Source organism: Drosophila santomea, chromosome 2R (assembly GCF_016746245.2).
Source record: "Drosophila santomea strain STO CAGO 1482 chromosome 2R, Prin_Dsan_1.1, whole genome shotgun sequence".
NCBI classification, from domain to species: domain Eukaryota; kingdom Metazoa; phylum Arthropoda; class Insecta; order Diptera; family Drosophilidae; genus Drosophila; species Drosophila santomea.
In genome coordinates this window covers 7,378,307-7,395,713 of record NC_053017.2, presented here as the reverse complement: position 1 = coordinate 7,395,713, position 17,407 = coordinate 7,378,307, and the positions used below count along the sequence as shown (strand labels likewise).

The following is a 17,407-nucleotide window of genomic DNA, read 5'->3' as shown; positions in this document are numbered from 1 at the left end:
ACATAAAATAGTTGCATCAAGCGCTACATCAAAAGTTATAAGTTCCTTAATGAAGGAAAAATAAAAGTTATTTCTTTTTATTATAATCACCCAGCCAGCGAGCATCCCATTTATAAGAATTTACTATAAATCCCCGATTCGAGTGACTCGGTAAGCGCTTCCACTCTCTAGGCGTCGTCATCGCTGCAGGCAGTCACCAGGTGCTCGATGGCTTATAAGAGGACCTGTGCCCACCTGTTCCGACTCAGACGTTGCCCAGTTGCCGATCGGTGAAGAAGATCGGCGAGTACGAGAGAATCGCAGTCCGAAACTGAGATCGGAAAACAAAAACTGGTCAAGAACCTACCGAATCATAAACAAATCAAGTGAGTCAAGTGAGTGAGCCGCAGTGTTTTTGTATCTCTATCTCGCGGTGGGACTCTCTATCTATGTAGAAATCGATCCCCTCTCCCGGCGATCACGGCCATATAACATCGATAGTTTTGCCAATTCGTTGCGCAGTTTTGGTTCCGTACTGGGAAGTGTATGTAGTGTTTTCAATATTAGTGGGTCTTATCAGCGAGATTCGAATGATGTATACGAGAGTTCGCATTGAAATAGTTCGGTGATCATCAAAGTCAGGGGCGAAGTGACAAAACGGGAGTGCTGCTTAGTCGAGTTCCTTTGTTTCAACAGAGCCGTGCACAAAGCTGTTAATTGTTTATATTTTGGTGTATTAACAAAAATTATAAATCATCTTCAGACCGGTTGCTAAGCCTTAAAGTTATTAAATTAGAACACACCAATTGCTGAAATCAAAAATCCCCGCTCTTAATGGCAACTTGATAAAGTTTTGTAAAAAATGACAAACAAAACGTTGACAGATTCGAATATAAAAGGCGTACAGATGACTGGCAAAAGGGGAAATCAAAATAAAATAACAAAACAAAACATTCAATATACTCGTACATTTCTAAACTCTGAACACATTAGTGAGAACCGGTTCGTTCTTCTCTTCCTCTCGTTTGGCAGACGAGCAACCGAATTGAGTCAATAATATACACAGTCATATGGAGATCCATTAATTTACATTTTGGGGTTTTTTGTTTTCGATACGGATGGCCAGGCCCTCCTCCCTCCAACCGTGCCCCCGATTCAGATTTCTTTTCGCCAATTCATTATGGGAAAATCGTGTAAGGGCAATTAGTTGTGGGTTGGGCCAGAAAAATATATATGAATTGCTTGTAATTGCCGACTATGAACTTTAAGTTTCGTGTTCAGTTAAGCGGGGGAGGCAGTGAAGCCAATGACCCTCGCCTAGGCATCCAAGAATCGATTACTGGCAGTGCATCCCCTATTCCGCATGTTACAATCGCGCATATTACCGGCTTGTGCAGGCGGATTTATGGATTCTGCCCCGAGCGGCTAATGACAATGGGTGTGAAAGTGTCGGGCAACAATGAGGCAGCAGCTCCCAGTTGTTAGAAGTGGCTATTGGGCAACCTATAGATGGAACCTTGTATAACACAAAGCCATCTAGACGTCTGTATGTCATCCAATCAATTCCCGCTTCCGTTTTAAAGACGTTAAATTTTGTAGGCTTCAACATATTCATTATTTAACAAACAAGTATTTACACAAATTTCAAAAACAAGTTCTTAATGATTCCATTGTTTTAATTTGTACACCCCCAGCTCCAAAGTTCAATCGCAAATGCCCAGCTAAAAATATGTGGAAGTTTCTGCTTATTTGTGTGGTGATGAGTGCTCTGAATGAAGAATCATCGGGAGGTAAGAGAACACATAAACGTATTTATTTCCGCAATGTTAATAAAATTATAATTTTCAAAAAGAAATATCACCAGGAGGGAGCGCTATAGGCGAAACATTTTAGAAATCCTTATCAAGAATACTTTATTTTTATTGGTTTTGAAATGCTTCTTTCTACCTGTTACCTACTTTTCAAGAAATCTAGTACACATTCTTACTGTACGATCAACGAGTTACACTTTCACAGTGTAATAATAAAGTTAAACAATATAAAATCCTGAAATACATTGCAGAATATGTTGGTATCATCCACATCATTTTTTTTATTTCAGCAAAAACGGGTCCGACCCGCAGACGACGAGCATACGCCGGCGGATACGCCGGAGGGTATGCCAGTAGTGGAGGAGGAGCCGGTGGCTACACTGGAAGCTACAACAACGGCGGTGGACACAGCAGTTATGTGGGTACTGGTGGTGGTGGTGGTGGCTACTACGATTACGATGACTATGGCGGCACCTCACCCAACTTTGGCATCATCGATCCGTATCTTTTCCACCAGCAACTGACGAATCATATTTTGGCCCAGAACTTTGCCAACCAACAGTGAGCATCGATCATATCCAGGGGATATATTGTCTGGGGATCTTGGGTAGTCATACGGCGGGCTAAGGGCAAACCTAACGCTTGAAAATATCTGTTCTTGTAGAGCTATAACTGGTCTGGCCACGGCTGGCAACGCTTATGCATCCGCGGATGCTTCCCTTGTCGACGACAACGATATGTAAATACAAGTAGCTAGTTCTTAATTTATCTCAATACTTATACAGTTGTTCCCAATGGTGTTCCATACTCTAATTTCCTTTTCTGCGCAGTCGCATCCAGCAACAGATCACCGCTCAGCAGGCCTACCATGACAATCTAGTGCGCCAGAATAGGTACAGAGGCGGTTCGAGCTCTGGATCCGCATCAGGATCTGGATCTGGATCTGGATCCTACAACTCAAATCGCTATGCACCCAGCTATGCCTCTGCCTCCGGATCCATCGGCTCCAATGGCTACCGCCAGACGGCCTTTATTAGTCCACCCAATCCGGTATGAAACCCATATACCTTATTTCGATCAAGAACATTAATCGCACTATTTTAAAATCAAATTTAACAAGTCAAGCATTTAATTCGTTGATGACTTTTATTTCTTAAATCGTATTATACGTTTGTAATCAATAGTTTGTATGTCAAAAGGTTAAATTATTATGGTATTTAGCAGTTCCAAAAATATTGTGAAAATAGTCCACTAATTCGCATAGTCAAATGGCTGATTCAACCAATTTAATATTTATAATAAAATTTTATTTTCACAGGCCTCTCCCAACATTGTGAATCGCTTTGGAGGCGGAAGCGGTGGTGGATCCTCGTTCTCCAGCTCCAGCAGCTCCGGAGAAGGTGGTGGCGGCGGTGGTGGTGGCTACAAGGGCGTCTCGGTCTCGTCCTACAGCCACAGCAACGGAGACGGAACAAGTCGACGTGGAGCCCAGACCACGGTAAACGACAACGGAAAGGTCACCTCGTACTCGGTGCACTCTTAGGAGATCGGTCGAGTCCCTCCTCTGGTGGCTAGGCTAACATTTACGCCGGTCTGACGAAGCAAACCAATCCCATTGAATATGTATAAAATATATAAAAAATATACGCGTATTTTATTGTCAACTTGGCGGACTTTCTTATCGGCGGGGTTTATGGCGAAGCTTTCTTTTAGTAGAAAGTTTCATTCTCCCTTTCTGGCTTAGGCAAAAAATTTCAAGTTTTGTATTTTTATTTGATTTGTATGTCGACCTTGATTTTGACGTTTCTGCTGGCACTGATAGGTATATAAATGTGTTGTATTTTTAGTTCAGCTTGCAAGATTATATTTTATATATATTTTATTTCAATGTTTTCGTTTTTTATTGAACGGATGGGCGTATCAAAGGTGACCGGAAATGATCTATCTCATTGAAGTTGATTCTGTATAAAATGGCTAAATTTCAAGATCGTGTTCTTTATTCAAGATTAAGTGAAGCTAGAGACACGTCCTTAAAGATTGCGAATTAAAATCATTTTAGGCCAATATAAAATAATAAACAATATCTTGAAAAAGTTGAAAATACAACAGCTCTCCTCCTTCTGGACTTGTTCTAATTAGTAAGACGCAATACCATTTACAAAGGTTTTTATAGGGCTGGCTAATTTTGTAACATCTCTGAAGGGAATGTAAGTTCCTGAATTAAATTTGAAGCTCAAGGTCTTTTCTATATATTCCCTCACCTTGCCCACAGTGTTCTAAGTTTAATGGCAGCTCATTAGCATTGTGTTCCACCTATAAACATAATTTTATATATGGTATGTATATGGAAGTAATCGCAAAAGTGATAATGGTCGTACATGGCAACTATATACTTTGTCTTTCTTGAGCAAGGTTCCCCGGCGATCATCAAAACTGAATATGGAAATCATTCTATATAGGGCGATGATGTCGCAATTAACTTTCATCACTCGGCTTTCTGCACCAATTGCGAGCTCCAATTCTACGTGTACTATCAGTGGCATTCTCTCTAGGTCAGAAATCAATCGGTTCAAGACTGATCTATACAAAAGTGACTCTTATCACCGCCGTCTGAGGCTTTAAAGCGGAGCTTCCTGCGCTCGATTGCATTAGTACAATTTTAACCGCGAGTGTCGAACGTATTTTTCGGTCAAGAGCTACCACAAATTGCCAAAATGAATAAGCTGCTGGTTTTGGCCCTTTGCCTGGGTGTGGTCTGTGGAGGTAGTGCACTGTTCCAAAATCAACTATTCCCGAAAATTACACCTAAGATGTAACCAGTGCGGGTTGGTCCTGTCGATCTGATCCAAGTTTTTTGAGGCTGCCTATCAGTGCTTGTGGATCAGTGAGTCGTCAGTGGCACTTGGGTTTTTCCTGAATGAAATATTTACACAACAACCCGGGAAATTGTGTAATTTATGGCGCGTGTGGCGATAGAAGATTGTAAACCGATCGAAATATACTATTTCCCCTTGAATAGTGCTAACACAAATGCACTTTTTTAAAACCTGAACTCTACGGAAATATAAAACGATTTCAGTGAATGAGAAATATTTTTGAATGAGAGTGATAAAAGTAAAAAGCTATAGATTTCGTATTTCAGTTCTAAAAAATGAAATTTTAAAATATATTTGAGTACATTAACTAACAGGTTTTTTTTATTCTTTTTTACAGATTTCCAAGCAAGGTAATTTGGTTTAAAATGTCATATTTAACATATAATATAATGGTTTGTTTTCAATTTTAAAATCTTTAAGTTTGGCGAGAAGCAAACGCGACAGTTTTCACTCGCGGTAAGTGCCTTGTTGCAAATGTTAAGAACTTTCTTTTCCGAATCGAGAAAATTGAAATTTCCCCATTGGCTGACATGGTACTTAAAAATTTAAAAATTTAAATTAAAAAAAAATCGTTGGGTAAAAATATTTCTATAATCAACAGAAAAAATGCAAATGTATAATTTATTTTAGTTCAGCCAAACCTCAATCAATACTGAATTTAAAAACTAAATTGTTGTGGTTTCTTTCAAGTTGCGTTTATATGTAACTTACCATTGTTGATTTAGAGATCCTGTGAGCCCAAATGACAAACTTTTCCTTTTCAAAACATAGTTATTAAGTCAATTGCCTTAATCCTCAGCCACTACAACTACCACGGGCAGGCGGTGGAGCAGGCTCGCAAGAACACTGGCTACGGAGGTCATAGTAGTGGTTTTGGAGCTGGGTATGGAGGTGCCTCCGGTCAGGTGGATGGCGCAGCGTTGGGAAACCTGGAGAGCTCCTACGACTCCGTGGGTGCCACTGAATCCGCTGAGGGTGCCTCCGCTGGAGGTGCTGGTGGCGTTGAGCTTTTGGGTGGAGCTGCTGGTACGAACACCATTGGTAGTGGTGTGGGAAGTGCTGGTTCCTTCGGGTCCAACTTTGGCGCCGGTTTTGGCACCCAGAACTCTGCCGGCTTTGGGGCCCAGAACTCTGCCGGCTTTGGCGCCCAGAACTCTGCCGCCTTTGGCGCCCAGAACGCTGCCTCCTTTGGCAGCTCCTTCTCCACCAACTCCGCCTTCCAGACCAGCTCCAACTTCGGCAGCAGCGCCGCCCACCAGGTGGGCAGCAATGTGGAGTTCGCCGAGAACGCCAATGCCGGCAACAAGGTCGACTTTGGTGGAGTGAACGCCGTAGACACCAGTGCTCAGCTGCTCAGCGGAGTTCAGACCGTGCAGTCTGCCCCCACTTCCGAGTATTACAGGCACGAGAAGATTGTGTCCACCCCGCAACAGGTGGTCTACACCATTCCCGGTGGCTCCCAGCGTTACGTCCATCACGAGGAGCGTGTTGTCGAGCAACCTGCCCGGACTCAGATCACACAGACGGTCCCAGTTCAAAGCGAACACTACTATCAGCGAAAGGTAACCACCACTGCCTCCGCACCACAGCTGGTTCAGCCAGTTGCCAGCAGCCGTTTGACCTACGGATCGAATGCCGCCTCCACTTTTGGCAGCAATGTCGCCTCCAACTTTGGCAGTAACACCGCCTCCAACTTCGGTAGCAACGCCGGCTTCAACTCTCAGCTCGGCAGCTCTTTTGGCCAGAACTTCCAGCAGAACAGCCAGCTGAGCCAGCTGATCAGCCAAACCCAGCAAGCTGCCCGCCAGCAGGCTGCCTCCCAAGGCGTATCCGCCAACCAGGTGCAGGCTGGAAGTGGCTACACCTCCGGATCACAGGGAGGTTTCAACTCTGGCTACAACTCCGCCTTCAACTCTGGCTCCCAGTTTGGATTCAACTCCGCCAGCTCGTTGAACTCTGCCAGCTCCCTGAACTCCGCCAGTGCCGGAAACAGTGCAGCTCTACTGAGCGGATCTTTGTTGGGCGGAAGCCAAGGATCTCTGTTGAGCGGACAGGTTGGCGGACAGCAGTCGCTGCTCAGCGGATCCCTGTTAAGCGGACAGCAGAAGATGGGACTTGGACTGAATGCGGCGCAGACCGGTCAAGTGGCTGGAGCTGGCAACTTTGGGGCTGGATTATCAGCAGGTGCCGGAAACCTGGGCAGTGGCTACAGTACCAAGCAGTGGGAGAAGCAGTCCAAGTGGTCTTCCCAGAACTCGGTGGGTTTTATTTGACATGTGCATAAAAGATGCATTTGTAATAATACTTGTTTCTTTTTCTAACAGTTCGATTCCAATGGCCATAACAACAACTACAAGGATTTAGTTACCGGCGAGAGCGAAAGTGTTGACATCAATGGAAAGCGGACGGGATACCATGCAGTCACAGCCTCCGTCGATGACAATGGCAAGTTCGCCACCCACAGTGTTCACTCGTAAAGCGGCTACATCAATCAGCACCCAAAACTTTACGCCTGTCGTGTTCTTAGGTAGTGAAATACTCAGCTCGCAAAATAATGTGAAGTAAAATAAATTGTTTAAATGTCAGATGGAATCTTTTATTTAACCGGGAAGCACCCACAGAATGAAATGAAAATATCAGCCGGCCTTTATGAGTATGAGTATAGCCAAATATTATATTTGGCACATTTTTAAGAGAAGAGAAAACGCTTCGACTATCAGATACTCGTTACTCAGTTAGGGAAGTGCGAGCCAAAGTCCAAACTATTATTGTAATGGTCATTTGTAGGCGTTAATGTGTGTTTGGCATATTAATAGAAATTGGCAAGAAAAAGAGTAAAAATGCAGAAGAGATACAAAGCTGCACTTCTTGCTGATTAGTGGCGAAATCGAAACTAGTTAAGATATGTGTAATACATTTTGTTGTATTATATAAGATCTCTTCGTTAATAAATGGTATAAAAACTTTCAATTTCTCACAGTTTGAATAAAGAATGTGTTATTATCAACGGATGGCGGTACGTATACCATGCGAAAACAGTTTGAAACGTGGGGAAGTATCATATATTAAAAGGTTAAATTAAATGTCTAAAAAACTAAACTATAGCTTTATTTTAAATATACTTGTGCATTGCCTAACTTTACAACAAATTACAAAATCGAAATTGGTTTGAGCAGAAGGCATTGCCTCACGAGAAGGGCCGCTCCAGCTTGCCATCCACCACCTGGACGACCCCGCTGTTGATGACACCCTTGTGCTGATCCTCCTGCTCCCTTCTGGCTTTGCTATCCCGACGGCGCCTGAACTCCGTGGATGACATGCAGTAGCAGGGCTTCCAGCTGGGCCGCCGATAGATCTGTCCCTGTTCCTGCGGCGCCCGCTCCGTAGTCCAAACCGGCACGTAGTGCGTCCACGTCTCGCCGTTCCTGTAGATGCTGCCGGCATCGGAACTTCCGCCGGTGTACACGTTACCGGGGTAGTACTGTGGATAATAGTCGCCGCGACTGGAGCCCTGGTAACCACCTCGATTGGCTCCCTGGTAGCCACGCTGCTCGCCGGAGAAGTTGGGATTCCACTGGGACTTGGGATCGTACGGCTTGCGGGTCTTGTGCTTTGAATCGCTGCCCCCACGACCCTTGAAAATGGGCACACTGGCGTCCTCTGTTGGCGTTTTTGTGAAACACAGTGGGAAAATAAAATATATTCATTCATATGTTATCTTCATGATTCATAGGTTTGTTTTACTTTGTCAGAAGTTGCACTTCTGTTTGATTAAACTTTTAAACTAAAGTCATTCTCTGTGTCCCCACTGCTGTTCTCTGAATTAAATTCCCGAGTATCTGACCCCTTACTGATAGTATTGGTTCAAGAGGGAAAGTGAGTTTGTTAGCGGATGGCGAAGGACACTCACCTTTGTCGCCGTGCTGCTGAGCGGAGCTGGTCTCGTTTCCGTCCGAGTCGGAGGTGATTTCGAAGGTGATGTCCGTGTGGATGCCCACACGCTTCTTGTGCTTGCCCAAATCCGTAATTTCCACGCTCTCCTTGGACTCTGTATGTGTGTTTTTATTTTTTTAATTGGGGCGCCAAGGGACTCGGATTCGTTAGTTTTGGTGTTGCGCACTTCTCACAGGTGGGTGTGAGTGAATTTAATTACCTTTCGTTTGCTGCTGCCCATCGCCCGTATCGACGGTGACCCGTACTCCGTGGATCTTGGGGCGATTTCCCCCGCTGGACGTACCGCTGCTGCCACCGCCCGGACTTCCTCCTCCACCACTTAGGCTTCGTCCCGTTCCCGGGTCGTAGCTCCCATTTCCATTTCCATTTCCAGCTCCGCCCGCCTGTCCCGGTTGCCCGGGTAAGCCCGTCTGATTCTGATTGTTGCTGCCATCGCTGCCAACGCTCTCATCGAAATCCAACTTGGAGGACACTTTACTCGCCTGACCTGGTTGCCATCGGACGCCAGCATCGTTGTTTGTTTTCGGTTTAGCATGGAAATTAGATTTAGCAGAAATTTAATCAAAGTTATGCAAACACCACGACCACGGATAGACCCTGGACCCTGCACCCTGGACCCGCTGGTCCCACCTCCTCCTGACTTTAATCGGACGAATTGGAGCGTGCTACGGGTCCGTGGCATACAAGTGATGCAATTAGCACACGCTGACTTATTTACGGATATGCACCGCACTGCACCGCACCGCACCGATTCGACCGACTGAACTAATCTGCAACTTGAGCTGCCGCTGACCGATTTGAGGTTGCACTTGAATATGCACGGGAAACGCCACAATTATGGGATTAGTCACAATCAGAATCGGATTTCGCTGGGGGAGAACCAATTAGGCTTCCAGCTGCGAGCAAAGGGAGCAAGTCTTCGATGGGAATCGAGTACTTTCAATTGCAATGGCTTCTGCAGTCCATTCCGCGGTAAGCCCATGTGGGATTTGTGAATTTTTGGGGTGAAGTATGATGGTCTCTTATGTTTATAGCGAATTAGTTGGGATTTCATTCTAATTAAATGCATCTACATCGGTTTCAATAAGCCATTTTAAGGGCACTGCATGCATTGCAAATACCTTCAGGCTAATTGCTTTCAAAAACTGCTCGTACTCGTAGCCACAAACTTCACCCTCAAATTGAAGGCCGAAGATCTGATAGAATTGTTTATTTCGTATTTCCCCGCCACCGGCATTCCGGAATTCCCTACAATTGAGTGACACGCAGCCACATCTATTCCCGAAAGTTCCCGCTGACTCATGGAGGAACTTCTTCGCCAGGCGCGTGATTGATTGCCGATCCATTACTTTGAACAACCTTGGACGCAGTGATGAGTTAGCAGCAGACCACCAAAGAGCAATATCCACAGGTGGGCGGTGAAAGAGCTCATTGTTGACTCCAAACTGGCGAACTTTATGGGAGTGTTCTAATGGGTATTTCCCTTAAGTTAAGGAGTTAAGTTTCTCGAAAACAGATCTCGAGAATGGAGCCGCGTTTCGTGTGCGCACTTGAAAACCGCCGACCAACAACTAAGCGAGGCAAAACGAGCAAGCTGATTTCAAATATCTACGGAGATTCATTAAAATTAACTGGCGACGCTGGTGAGCAGAAAAAAGTCGCTTTTGTTTTTAAGTCTACTTAAGTTTTAGACACCGCTGATGCTTCTGCACAGAAAATAAAAATGCGTAACGAATTGCTAATTCATGGATCTAATGGTTTCCAATAATTACAAAATTAATTAAATGTTTTGATTGATTAGTATTTGAAGATCCTAATGGCGGTATAGTTAGCTTTGGGCTCACAAACAACCGAGTTGTTTAGGCTGCAGTTTCAGCTCAAAGTGTTCCTGGCATTTTCGTAACAGCCAGGGAATAGTGCTCTAGGGCAGGGATAGTTTCTCGCAGTGTGCTTTTGTTGTTGACGGCTTGTTAGAGCTTCGCGGATAAGATCTCGACTGGCCGAAGTGAGTTGTTGCTGTTGTTTAGAGGTGAATGCATTCGTGGGTGGGGCTCGATGCATCTGAGCGTTATGCGTAGATCAAAACCCCGGACCCCTGTTCCAGTAATTGAAGCTAATCGGTTGGCTAGCATCTTTTGTGATTGTTTCGATGTTGTTTCCGCTGTATCTTGGAGATTCCATTGTATCCAGCTGCTGCTTTTTGTTCTCGATTCTGTGTTTTGCTTTGTTTTGGGCTTTTTCATAATGCTCTCATCGTTAATCATGGGACGTCGAGCGCTTCTCTATGGCCAGTTGGCAAGTTGGCAATTATATTCTGCGGCAATTTTGACAGCCACCGAACGATTATCGTCATTAGCCCCTTGAAAAGCCGAATACGAAGTTCATCGCGTCTCAAGTTCAAGTTGGCTTTCGGAATAAATGGGTTTGTATTCGCAGGTTTATTGGGCAAATACATTTGCTTTTTTGGGGGACTTTCCTTTTCTTTGCTATGTGCACGGGTTTTACTCCCCTAAGCCCGTTGGTGGTGCACTAATGAAGCATTTTCTCATTTGTCAAGCAACGCCCCCGCGTCAACCACTTCCTCTTCTCCTGGAGTGGGGAAATTGCATTAGATGGATCTAGATCTCCCCATAACCGCACATGTCGGAATAATAATGTCGGGCCAAACAAATGTATAAGCCATAAATTTCACCCCACATCGCCGTTCAGCACGGTACAGTACAGTAGTGGGTCCAAGGCAATTAATTAGCAATTGCATTTGGCGCTGTCATTACGTGTGATAATTAAAAGGACTCTGGATGTGGCCAAAGTATCCTGCCAAAGAAAACTGAAGAAATCCTCCAAATGTATGGCCATAAATCCTGTGGCCCGGCCCAAAGATCCTGACCCGTCTGCAAATGCACTTTAATCTCGAATTTATCAAGCGTAATAGTTTGCCCTGGAAGGCTTTTGTAATCTCAGGGATTAGACTGGCACACGAGTATATGTGGACACGTGGGGAAGCCAAAGTGGGTGGGCTCGGTCACTGGGTTGGCCAGAACCCATTAAACAGATGGATTTCGCTGTCAGCCTTTTTATTGCAAGGTATGAGTGGTGAGTGGTGGTCTACAGTCCAAAGACTCTCTCAGCAGCATATTGTTTTCGAACGAATTTGCTAATCCAAAATGATTAATACAAGTATACCTACAAGTAAATTTCGTTTTTAAAAATGAAGGATTTGACTTACGTGAAACCACATTCAACTAATTTGCTTATAGCTCAACTTATTAGTTCCATGCTGGTTTTATGTAATTCTATTCCTTTTCTTAGGACAACAATCATGCTGGAAATCTTTTAACTGATCTACCATAACAACCTTAATATGAGACTTAAGCAAAGAGTCTCACATGCAGGTAATCGAAAAGTAACTAGATGTGCACTAATGTTCATTAGTTTTTGCATCGCTCTGACTTGCTGAAGCTGCTGATTGTGAACTTCCATCTAGGTGGGTTCAATCCGGGCCAGAATCAGTTCCCCATTTGGCCGCTGCTCTCGACCGGCTGACTGACAGCTTCTTGGCAATGTTGTTGTGCGTCGTTGTGTGGTGGCCAGCGATTTGCATAAAGTTTTGCACTTGCTTACATCAACTTAATGTTCATTGTTTCTATGCATTTGTGCTGCATTTGCGCTGGACGGAGGAGAAGTTCAAGTGCGTTTCGGCGAGTTGCTTGCATAATTCTACGGGCCGGCCCTTCAAGACCAGAAAAACTTTTACACTCGAATATCTGTATCTGGCGGATATGGATGCGGAGGTTGTGGGTTTGGGGGCTTGGGGCTGTAGAGACCCAAGCTCGGACAAAGGCATACTTTCGGGCTGCTAGTTGAATGAAAATTGGATTTTTGATATACTCACTTTGATAATTTCTGGGTATTCGAGCAAAGTTTGACTCTGTGTTTGACTCGACCAGTGCAGTCTCTTTGTCCATAAATGTTAATTACACAAAATATATTTGTATAATGGGCGGCAGAAGGCCGAGCGGACACCTATCTAACAGATGCAGATACAAAGATACAACATGTTCGCCTAACCAAAGACTATTACCATTGTTTCGGGATCTGGACAAGGGCCTGGTTTGCAAACAATTAAACTGGCAAAATCAAAATCGAAATTTACTAATTTATGCGTCTAGCTGCCATTTGCAGTTTATACAATATTCCAGTCATTTCTCTTTCCATATCTTATATTGCTGGAATAATGCCCGAATAAATTGCGCATTTTCGAGGGGCCATCCTTGAACTAATGAAATAATGGGCCAGCCGAATGAAATTATGGCCAAAGCAGTCCCAAGGGATTCCGGATTGAGGACTCGGGACACGGGACACGGGTCCAGGACAATAACTAAATTTGCACCCACCCGATTACCGAAATTTTTGATTGCATTGTTGCCGTTTGATTTGCAACCACTCGAGGAATGAACCACCACCACTACCACCCCACCGCAGGGCAATTCGACACCTTGCAGGAATGGCACCCACCCAAAACATCCCCTTCCCTTCCCCTTCTCCGCGATCCCAGTGATCCGCATCCGCATTCGCATCCGCACATCCGACCCTCATTGACTATTCACACCCATGTATTTCTACTTCGCGTCGTATTATTATTATTTTTTCTCTTCTTTTGGTTGTATATAAAATTTTTATTATTCGCTCGTTTACGGCTCTAGCATTTGGTCCTTCCCCCACTTCGGTTGTAGAGTTCCCTGTCTGCTTTTGGGTTTATCGTTTCTCGTGTAGTGCGAAATTATCACAAAACGCATTGAATTTGCTTTTATTGTTGGCGGGTGTCGGCTGTCTTTGGTCGCTGCCAAGTGGAAATCATTTTCCACCCCCTCTTTGGCATCCACCTTTCTCTAATCCAAAATGTTAGCATACGCTCGGAAAAATGTTGATAGGGATGCATATTCAAAAACAATATTATAAGCTGTTGGCTTTCCAAAGCCAATTATAATGTTCAATTCCATTTTAAATATTTGTATTTATTTTTGTTTACAGCTTGCTAACACTTCTTGTAATATTTCCGTGATGCTGTTTTTCCTCACTTAATTTATCTCAGTGTAGCTGCAGCGGAAGTTGACTGCCTTTGCCGTTCTTGTCGTCTTATCGTCTGTGTGGTTGTCCTTTGTTGTGTGGGCACCGCCATCGCTGCTCCTGGTGCTGCTCCTGATGATGCTGATGCGGGGGTGCTCCGTGGGTGGAGGGCCACCACAGTGGTTAACATGCAATTTAAATGCATATCAAAGAGAACTATGTTCATTTTAACCTGTTGTAAACTATTGTTTTATAATGCATACTAATAGAAGTTTAATGCAGATTCAATCAAATAAATCAAGGAATAACTAATACAAATAAATATATATAAAACTGTTTCATCTTAATTTCCCCTTATCGCGACCCACTGTTCATGCAAGGACTTTTTATGGCCACCTTGCCTCGTACATCGACGTAATCTGGCAGGTTGCTTGAGTGCAAAAAAGTTGGTTTAAGGCCCTTGAAAATGGAAATGTTTGGTGCTGTTTCGAGGGCTGGCCCTGCTCCTGTGGCTTGTTGACCGTCCACCCACTACCCACCCACTCCCACCAGCAAGGCTGTCCCCCAACACCCAACCACCCAACCACCCAACATCCAACTCCAACCCCCGCGACACTTAGCTGACAATGAGCAGTGACAGGAGGAGCGGCTGGAGGAGCAGGGCCGGGGTGGCTCTGCCCTTTTTAAGACCCTCTTGCGGTCGCACCACAAAACCCTCAGACCTCCGACCCCGGAAGTCTGCACGTCTGTTGCATCTGTCGCATGCCGGAACTAAGCGACAACTGGGGAGGATGAGGGTGTATTATATTCTGGGTGGGGAAGGGGTGAGCCCCTGGGGAAAGTGCAGTCGATAATGATGCGTATTCGCAGCGGCGATTATGATGAGCTCGATAGAGCTGCAAACGGGACAAACGGGACGACTACTCGACTTGACATGCATGATTTAGTGCGCCGTCTGCCGAGTTCCACTTGGCCAGTCCGGGCTCAACCACTCCCACTCCCACTCCCAGTGACCTTCATCCTCTTTCGGTCCCGCTTCCATTTCGCAAATTGCAAATAAGTCACTACAAAGTGCCCCGAGCCGTGTCGTGTGACAATTCTCGCAAATTATGTTTTTTCGCTGTGCTTCCCTCCAGTTCTCCAGTTCTCCAGTTGGCCGGGAAAGTGGAAGCTGCAGCCAGCCTAATCCGATTACACTGAGCTGCAATATTGAGACCGAGTCTTGCCTGGTTCAGAACTATAGTTATTAGTAAGACACTATTATTATGCCATTGCATTTGTTTGGTTTAATAACGATTATATATACATATATTAGTGATACAATGTCAAAATTTCAAGCATTTGACAATTAAAATTTCCAGAAATAATGTGTATAGTCATCAATGAAATATAGTTGCCATCTTTTAGTGCCATCTCGATACAAATATGTATCATAAATATGCGTTTTCAGTTCTTTGCTGCACAGTGTCCCTGCACCCATTTCTATTCCGATTCGCGCTGCACTTTTGGGTATCTCGCAGCCAGCATATGGCACACTCGGCTGCGGAGGATTCGAGGAGCTACTGCTCTTGGGTTGCAAACGGATCTGGAACCGGTCTCACACACGCCCCATAATTGGATTTCGATGACTGCAAATTGGTGATAATTTCGATTCGCTTCCGGGCAGCTTCCACAAAACGCACGTGGGTCGTGAAAATGCGACCATCTGCGCCCGATGGGGCAGACTCTATACACTCTTTACACTCTTTATACTCTTTATGTCTGGTCGTGACCGGCTAAGTGCGGATTGCACAAATGGACAAACGGATTGGGAACGGGGTCCAAAGTCCACAACTGCGCTTTGTGTCTGGTCAAATAGCCGCGATTACACAAACGCGACTGGGGACAATTTGTGACCCCCCCAAAAATATGAGAAGAAACGCGAAAAGGAAACGAACTTCCGCCCATCGCTCGATGGGAACTATTATGCACTTGCCAAATATATGGAAAATACACTAGGCTACAATGCAAACTTAGTGGGCTTAGTTCTAGTTATAGTCTTATAACTTTCTGTCAGCGATTAGTATTTGGCCAGCTGAACGAATTGATGATTTTTGATTCCATTTTTCGTATTGACTTTAAAGCACGTTCTATATGCGCCTTTCGTTCGGAGTTGTATGTTCACTAAAAATGGGCTTGCTCGCCTCAATCCCAGTCCATGAAAATTCTGTGAGGAGTGAGGCAGTACTTTCGGTGTCTGAAATACTCATTACATTGGATTGGATGGGATTGCGCCCACGGGGCGTTGCGTGTCAATTTATGCAACTCTCGTGCAATTTCCGGGGTATTAAAGCAATTTCCAACCCACTGGCCACAGCATACACCCGTAGATTTGGGCATGACTTAATGGGGAAGTCCTGCATGTGAAAGCTCCCCGTTCGCCAGTTTGGGAGTGACGGGAAAGCCCTTCTGGGCATTGGAGAAACCGAAGGAGTGGTCCAATCGACCCCATCAAGCAGGAACATTTCGGTTGCTCACCAAAAAATTAATATCACATTTGGATAAGGTGCAAGTTTTAAAGCTCCACTATGTTATCATTGCCATTTATACCCATTTCTTCTAGCTTCAAAGACTAGCAGGAATTTAACAGGTAATAGGCACCTTCCTATCGTTGCAGTTAGCCACTTTATAATAAAACTATTATCATTATAGCTTACAGAAGCGAGTGGAAACCAAATTTGAGATCCAAGTCTCTGGTCTCATTTATACGGACATCATCTATACGGACAGGGCTAAATCGACTCAGCTAGTGACGCTGATCCAGATGTTATATACTTCTGAGGGGCCGATGTGCTTCCATTTTACCTATTACATATGTACATTTCAACGAATTTAGTATATCCTTTTACAGTAATGTGAATAAATATTTTGGGTAAAGTAATACATAAATTTGAATAACTTAAAAATATTACAATTATTTGACATGTCTAATATATCAAAATACCTGGTTATGCCATAAAGACCAAAAATAAAAAAATGCGTTTTTCTGATATTTTAATACGTGAATAGCCCCTATGAAGATCTCCCTTATATCCTAGACCTCTCATTATATCCCAAAGCTGATTATATTCTGATGAGCGACCTAAGCATCTAAATCAAAGTTTCGGCGTCCTGTTGTGAACCCTTTTGGCCTGATTCCACCCCATGATTGGGACAAGTGCAGAGTCTTCAGACGCAATAAAAAATACGCTTCGAAAAGTGCGTATAAGATGTCAAAACGTTTTACTAACATTTTGAATCCGGTAGCATCACAATAAAATGGAAAACTCGCAGCAAGTAAATGCAATTTAGCCAAACGGGAGGGTCGTCAAGTGGCGCTGCACCCAGGGGGACTGTTTGATTTACCGTCAACAGGAGATTGAAAAGGAGAATTCAGAAATGGAATCAAGCAGGCAAAAAACACGCGCCACCAAAAAGTGAATTAAGAACTTGTGTGCTGGAACGATGCGGGGCCAACCCATCGAGGGGTAGTTTCCAGATGGGGTGTGGCTTGGCTCGGGGGGCAAATTGAGTTGCAACACTTGGCAGGTTTTTATCTACGCACCACAATCATCCAGCCACCGGCAACGAGATGGGCGGGGGTCCCAGGCCCTCTGTCAGCAGGTCAGAGGCCATCCAAACCACCATCCCAGCGCAGAATGCACTGGAGAAAATCTATTCTAAATTGAAAATATAGTTATC

The 17,407-nt window shown here is 44.4% G+C and overlaps 3 protein-coding genes across 7 annotated transcripts; 2 read left to right on the top strand and 1 right to left on the bottom strand.

Annotated features, from left to right (window-relative positions):
• Positions 1–220: 220 nt before the first annotated feature.
• On the top strand, positions 221–3,454 carry LOC120445190 (heterogeneous nuclear ribonucleoprotein A3 homolog 2). Of its 4 annotated transcripts, none has more exons than XM_039625406.1 (6): positions 221–365; positions 1,674–1,769; positions 2,081–2,351; positions 2,455–2,529; positions 2,621–2,840; positions 3,109–3,454. In XM_039625406.1, the coding sequence occupies exons 2-6, from the start codon at positions 1,709–1,711 to the stop codon at positions 3,331–3,333; spliced, it is 852 nt and encodes a 283-aa protein (XP_039481340.1). In that variant the 5' UTR covers positions 221–365; positions 1,674–1,708; the 3' UTR covers positions 3,334–3,454. The 4 variants fall into 4 exon arrangements, with proteins under 4 accessions (XP_039481340.1, XP_039481343.1, XP_039481341.1 ...); XM_039625407.2 differs by having other exon boundaries at positions 238–374; XM_039625408.1 differs by lacking the exon at positions 221–365 and adding an exon at positions 506–523.
• Positions 3,455–4,426: 972 nt separating this feature from the next.
• Positions 4,427–7,251, top strand: LOC120445188 (fibroin heavy chain). Of its 2 annotated transcripts, XM_039625402.1 has the most exons (5): positions 4,427–4,553; positions 5,004–5,016; positions 5,087–5,122; positions 5,466–6,924; positions 6,991–7,251. In XM_039625402.1, exons 1-5 carry the CDS (start codon positions 4,505–4,507, stop codon positions 7,141–7,143), a joined length of 1,710 nt encoding a protein of 569 aa, XP_039481336.1. In that variant the 5' UTR covers positions 4,427–4,504; the 3' UTR covers positions 7,144–7,251. The 2 variants fall into 2 exon arrangements, with proteins under 2 accessions (XP_039481336.1, XP_039481338.1); XM_039625404.1 differs by lacking the exon at positions 5,087–5,122 and having other exon boundaries at positions 4,435–4,553.
• Positions 7,252–7,744: 493 nt separating this feature from the next.
• On the bottom strand, positions 7,745–10,184 carry LOC120445189 (probable GH family 25 lysozyme 3). The gene is made up of 4 exons (XM_039625405.1): positions 9,980–10,184; positions 8,820–9,107; positions 8,577–8,714; positions 7,745–8,326 (listed from the first exon to the last, which is right to left on the bottom strand). The coding sequence occupies exons 1-4, from the start codon at positions 10,050–10,052 to the stop codon at positions 7,854–7,856; spliced, it is 972 nt and encodes a 323-aa protein (XP_039481339.1). The 5' UTR covers positions 10,053–10,184; the 3' UTR covers positions 7,745–7,853.
• Positions 10,185–17,407: the final 7,223 nt, after the last annotated feature.

Excerpts from the sequence above, each read along its gene's own strand:
- LOC120445190 (XM_039625406.1), top strand. The coding sequence starts at position 1,709 with ATGTGGAAGTTTCTGCTTATTTGTGTGGTGATGAGTGCTCTGAATGAA. Across the intron at positions 2,352-2,454 it reads CAGAACTTTGCCAACCAACA|AGCTATAACTGGTCTGGCCA; the intron begins GTGAGCATCGAT and ends CTGTTCTTGTAG. Across the intron at positions 2,530-2,620 it reads CTTGTCGACGACAACGATAT|TCGCATCCAGCAACAGATCA; the intron begins GTAAATACAAGT and ends TTTTCTGCGCAG.
- LOC120445188 (XM_039625402.1), top strand. The coding sequence starts at position 4,505 with ATGAATAAGCTGCTGGTTTTGGCCCTTTGCCTGGGTGTGGTCTGTGGA. Across the intron at positions 5,123-5,465 it reads CGCGACAGTTTTCACTCGCG|CCACTACAACTACCACGGGC; the intron begins GTAAGTGCCTTG and ends CTTAATCCTCAG. Across the intron at positions 6,925-6,990 it reads AGTGGTCTTCCCAGAACTCG|TTCGATTCCAATGGCCATAA; the intron begins GTGGGTTTTATT and ends TTTTTCTAACAG.
- LOC120445189 (XM_039625405.1), bottom strand. The coding sequence starts at position 10,052 with ATGAGCTCTTTCACCGCCCACCTGTGGATATTGCTCTTTGGTGGTCTG. Across the intron at positions 8,715-8,819 it reads TGGGCAGCAGCAAACGAAAG|AGTCCAAGGAGAGCGTGGAA; the intron begins GTAATTAAATTC and ends ACACACATACAG. Across the intron at positions 8,327-8,576 it reads TCAGCAGCACGGCGACAAAG|AGGACGCCAGTGTGCCCATT; the intron begins GTGAGTGTCCTT and ends AAACGCCAACAG.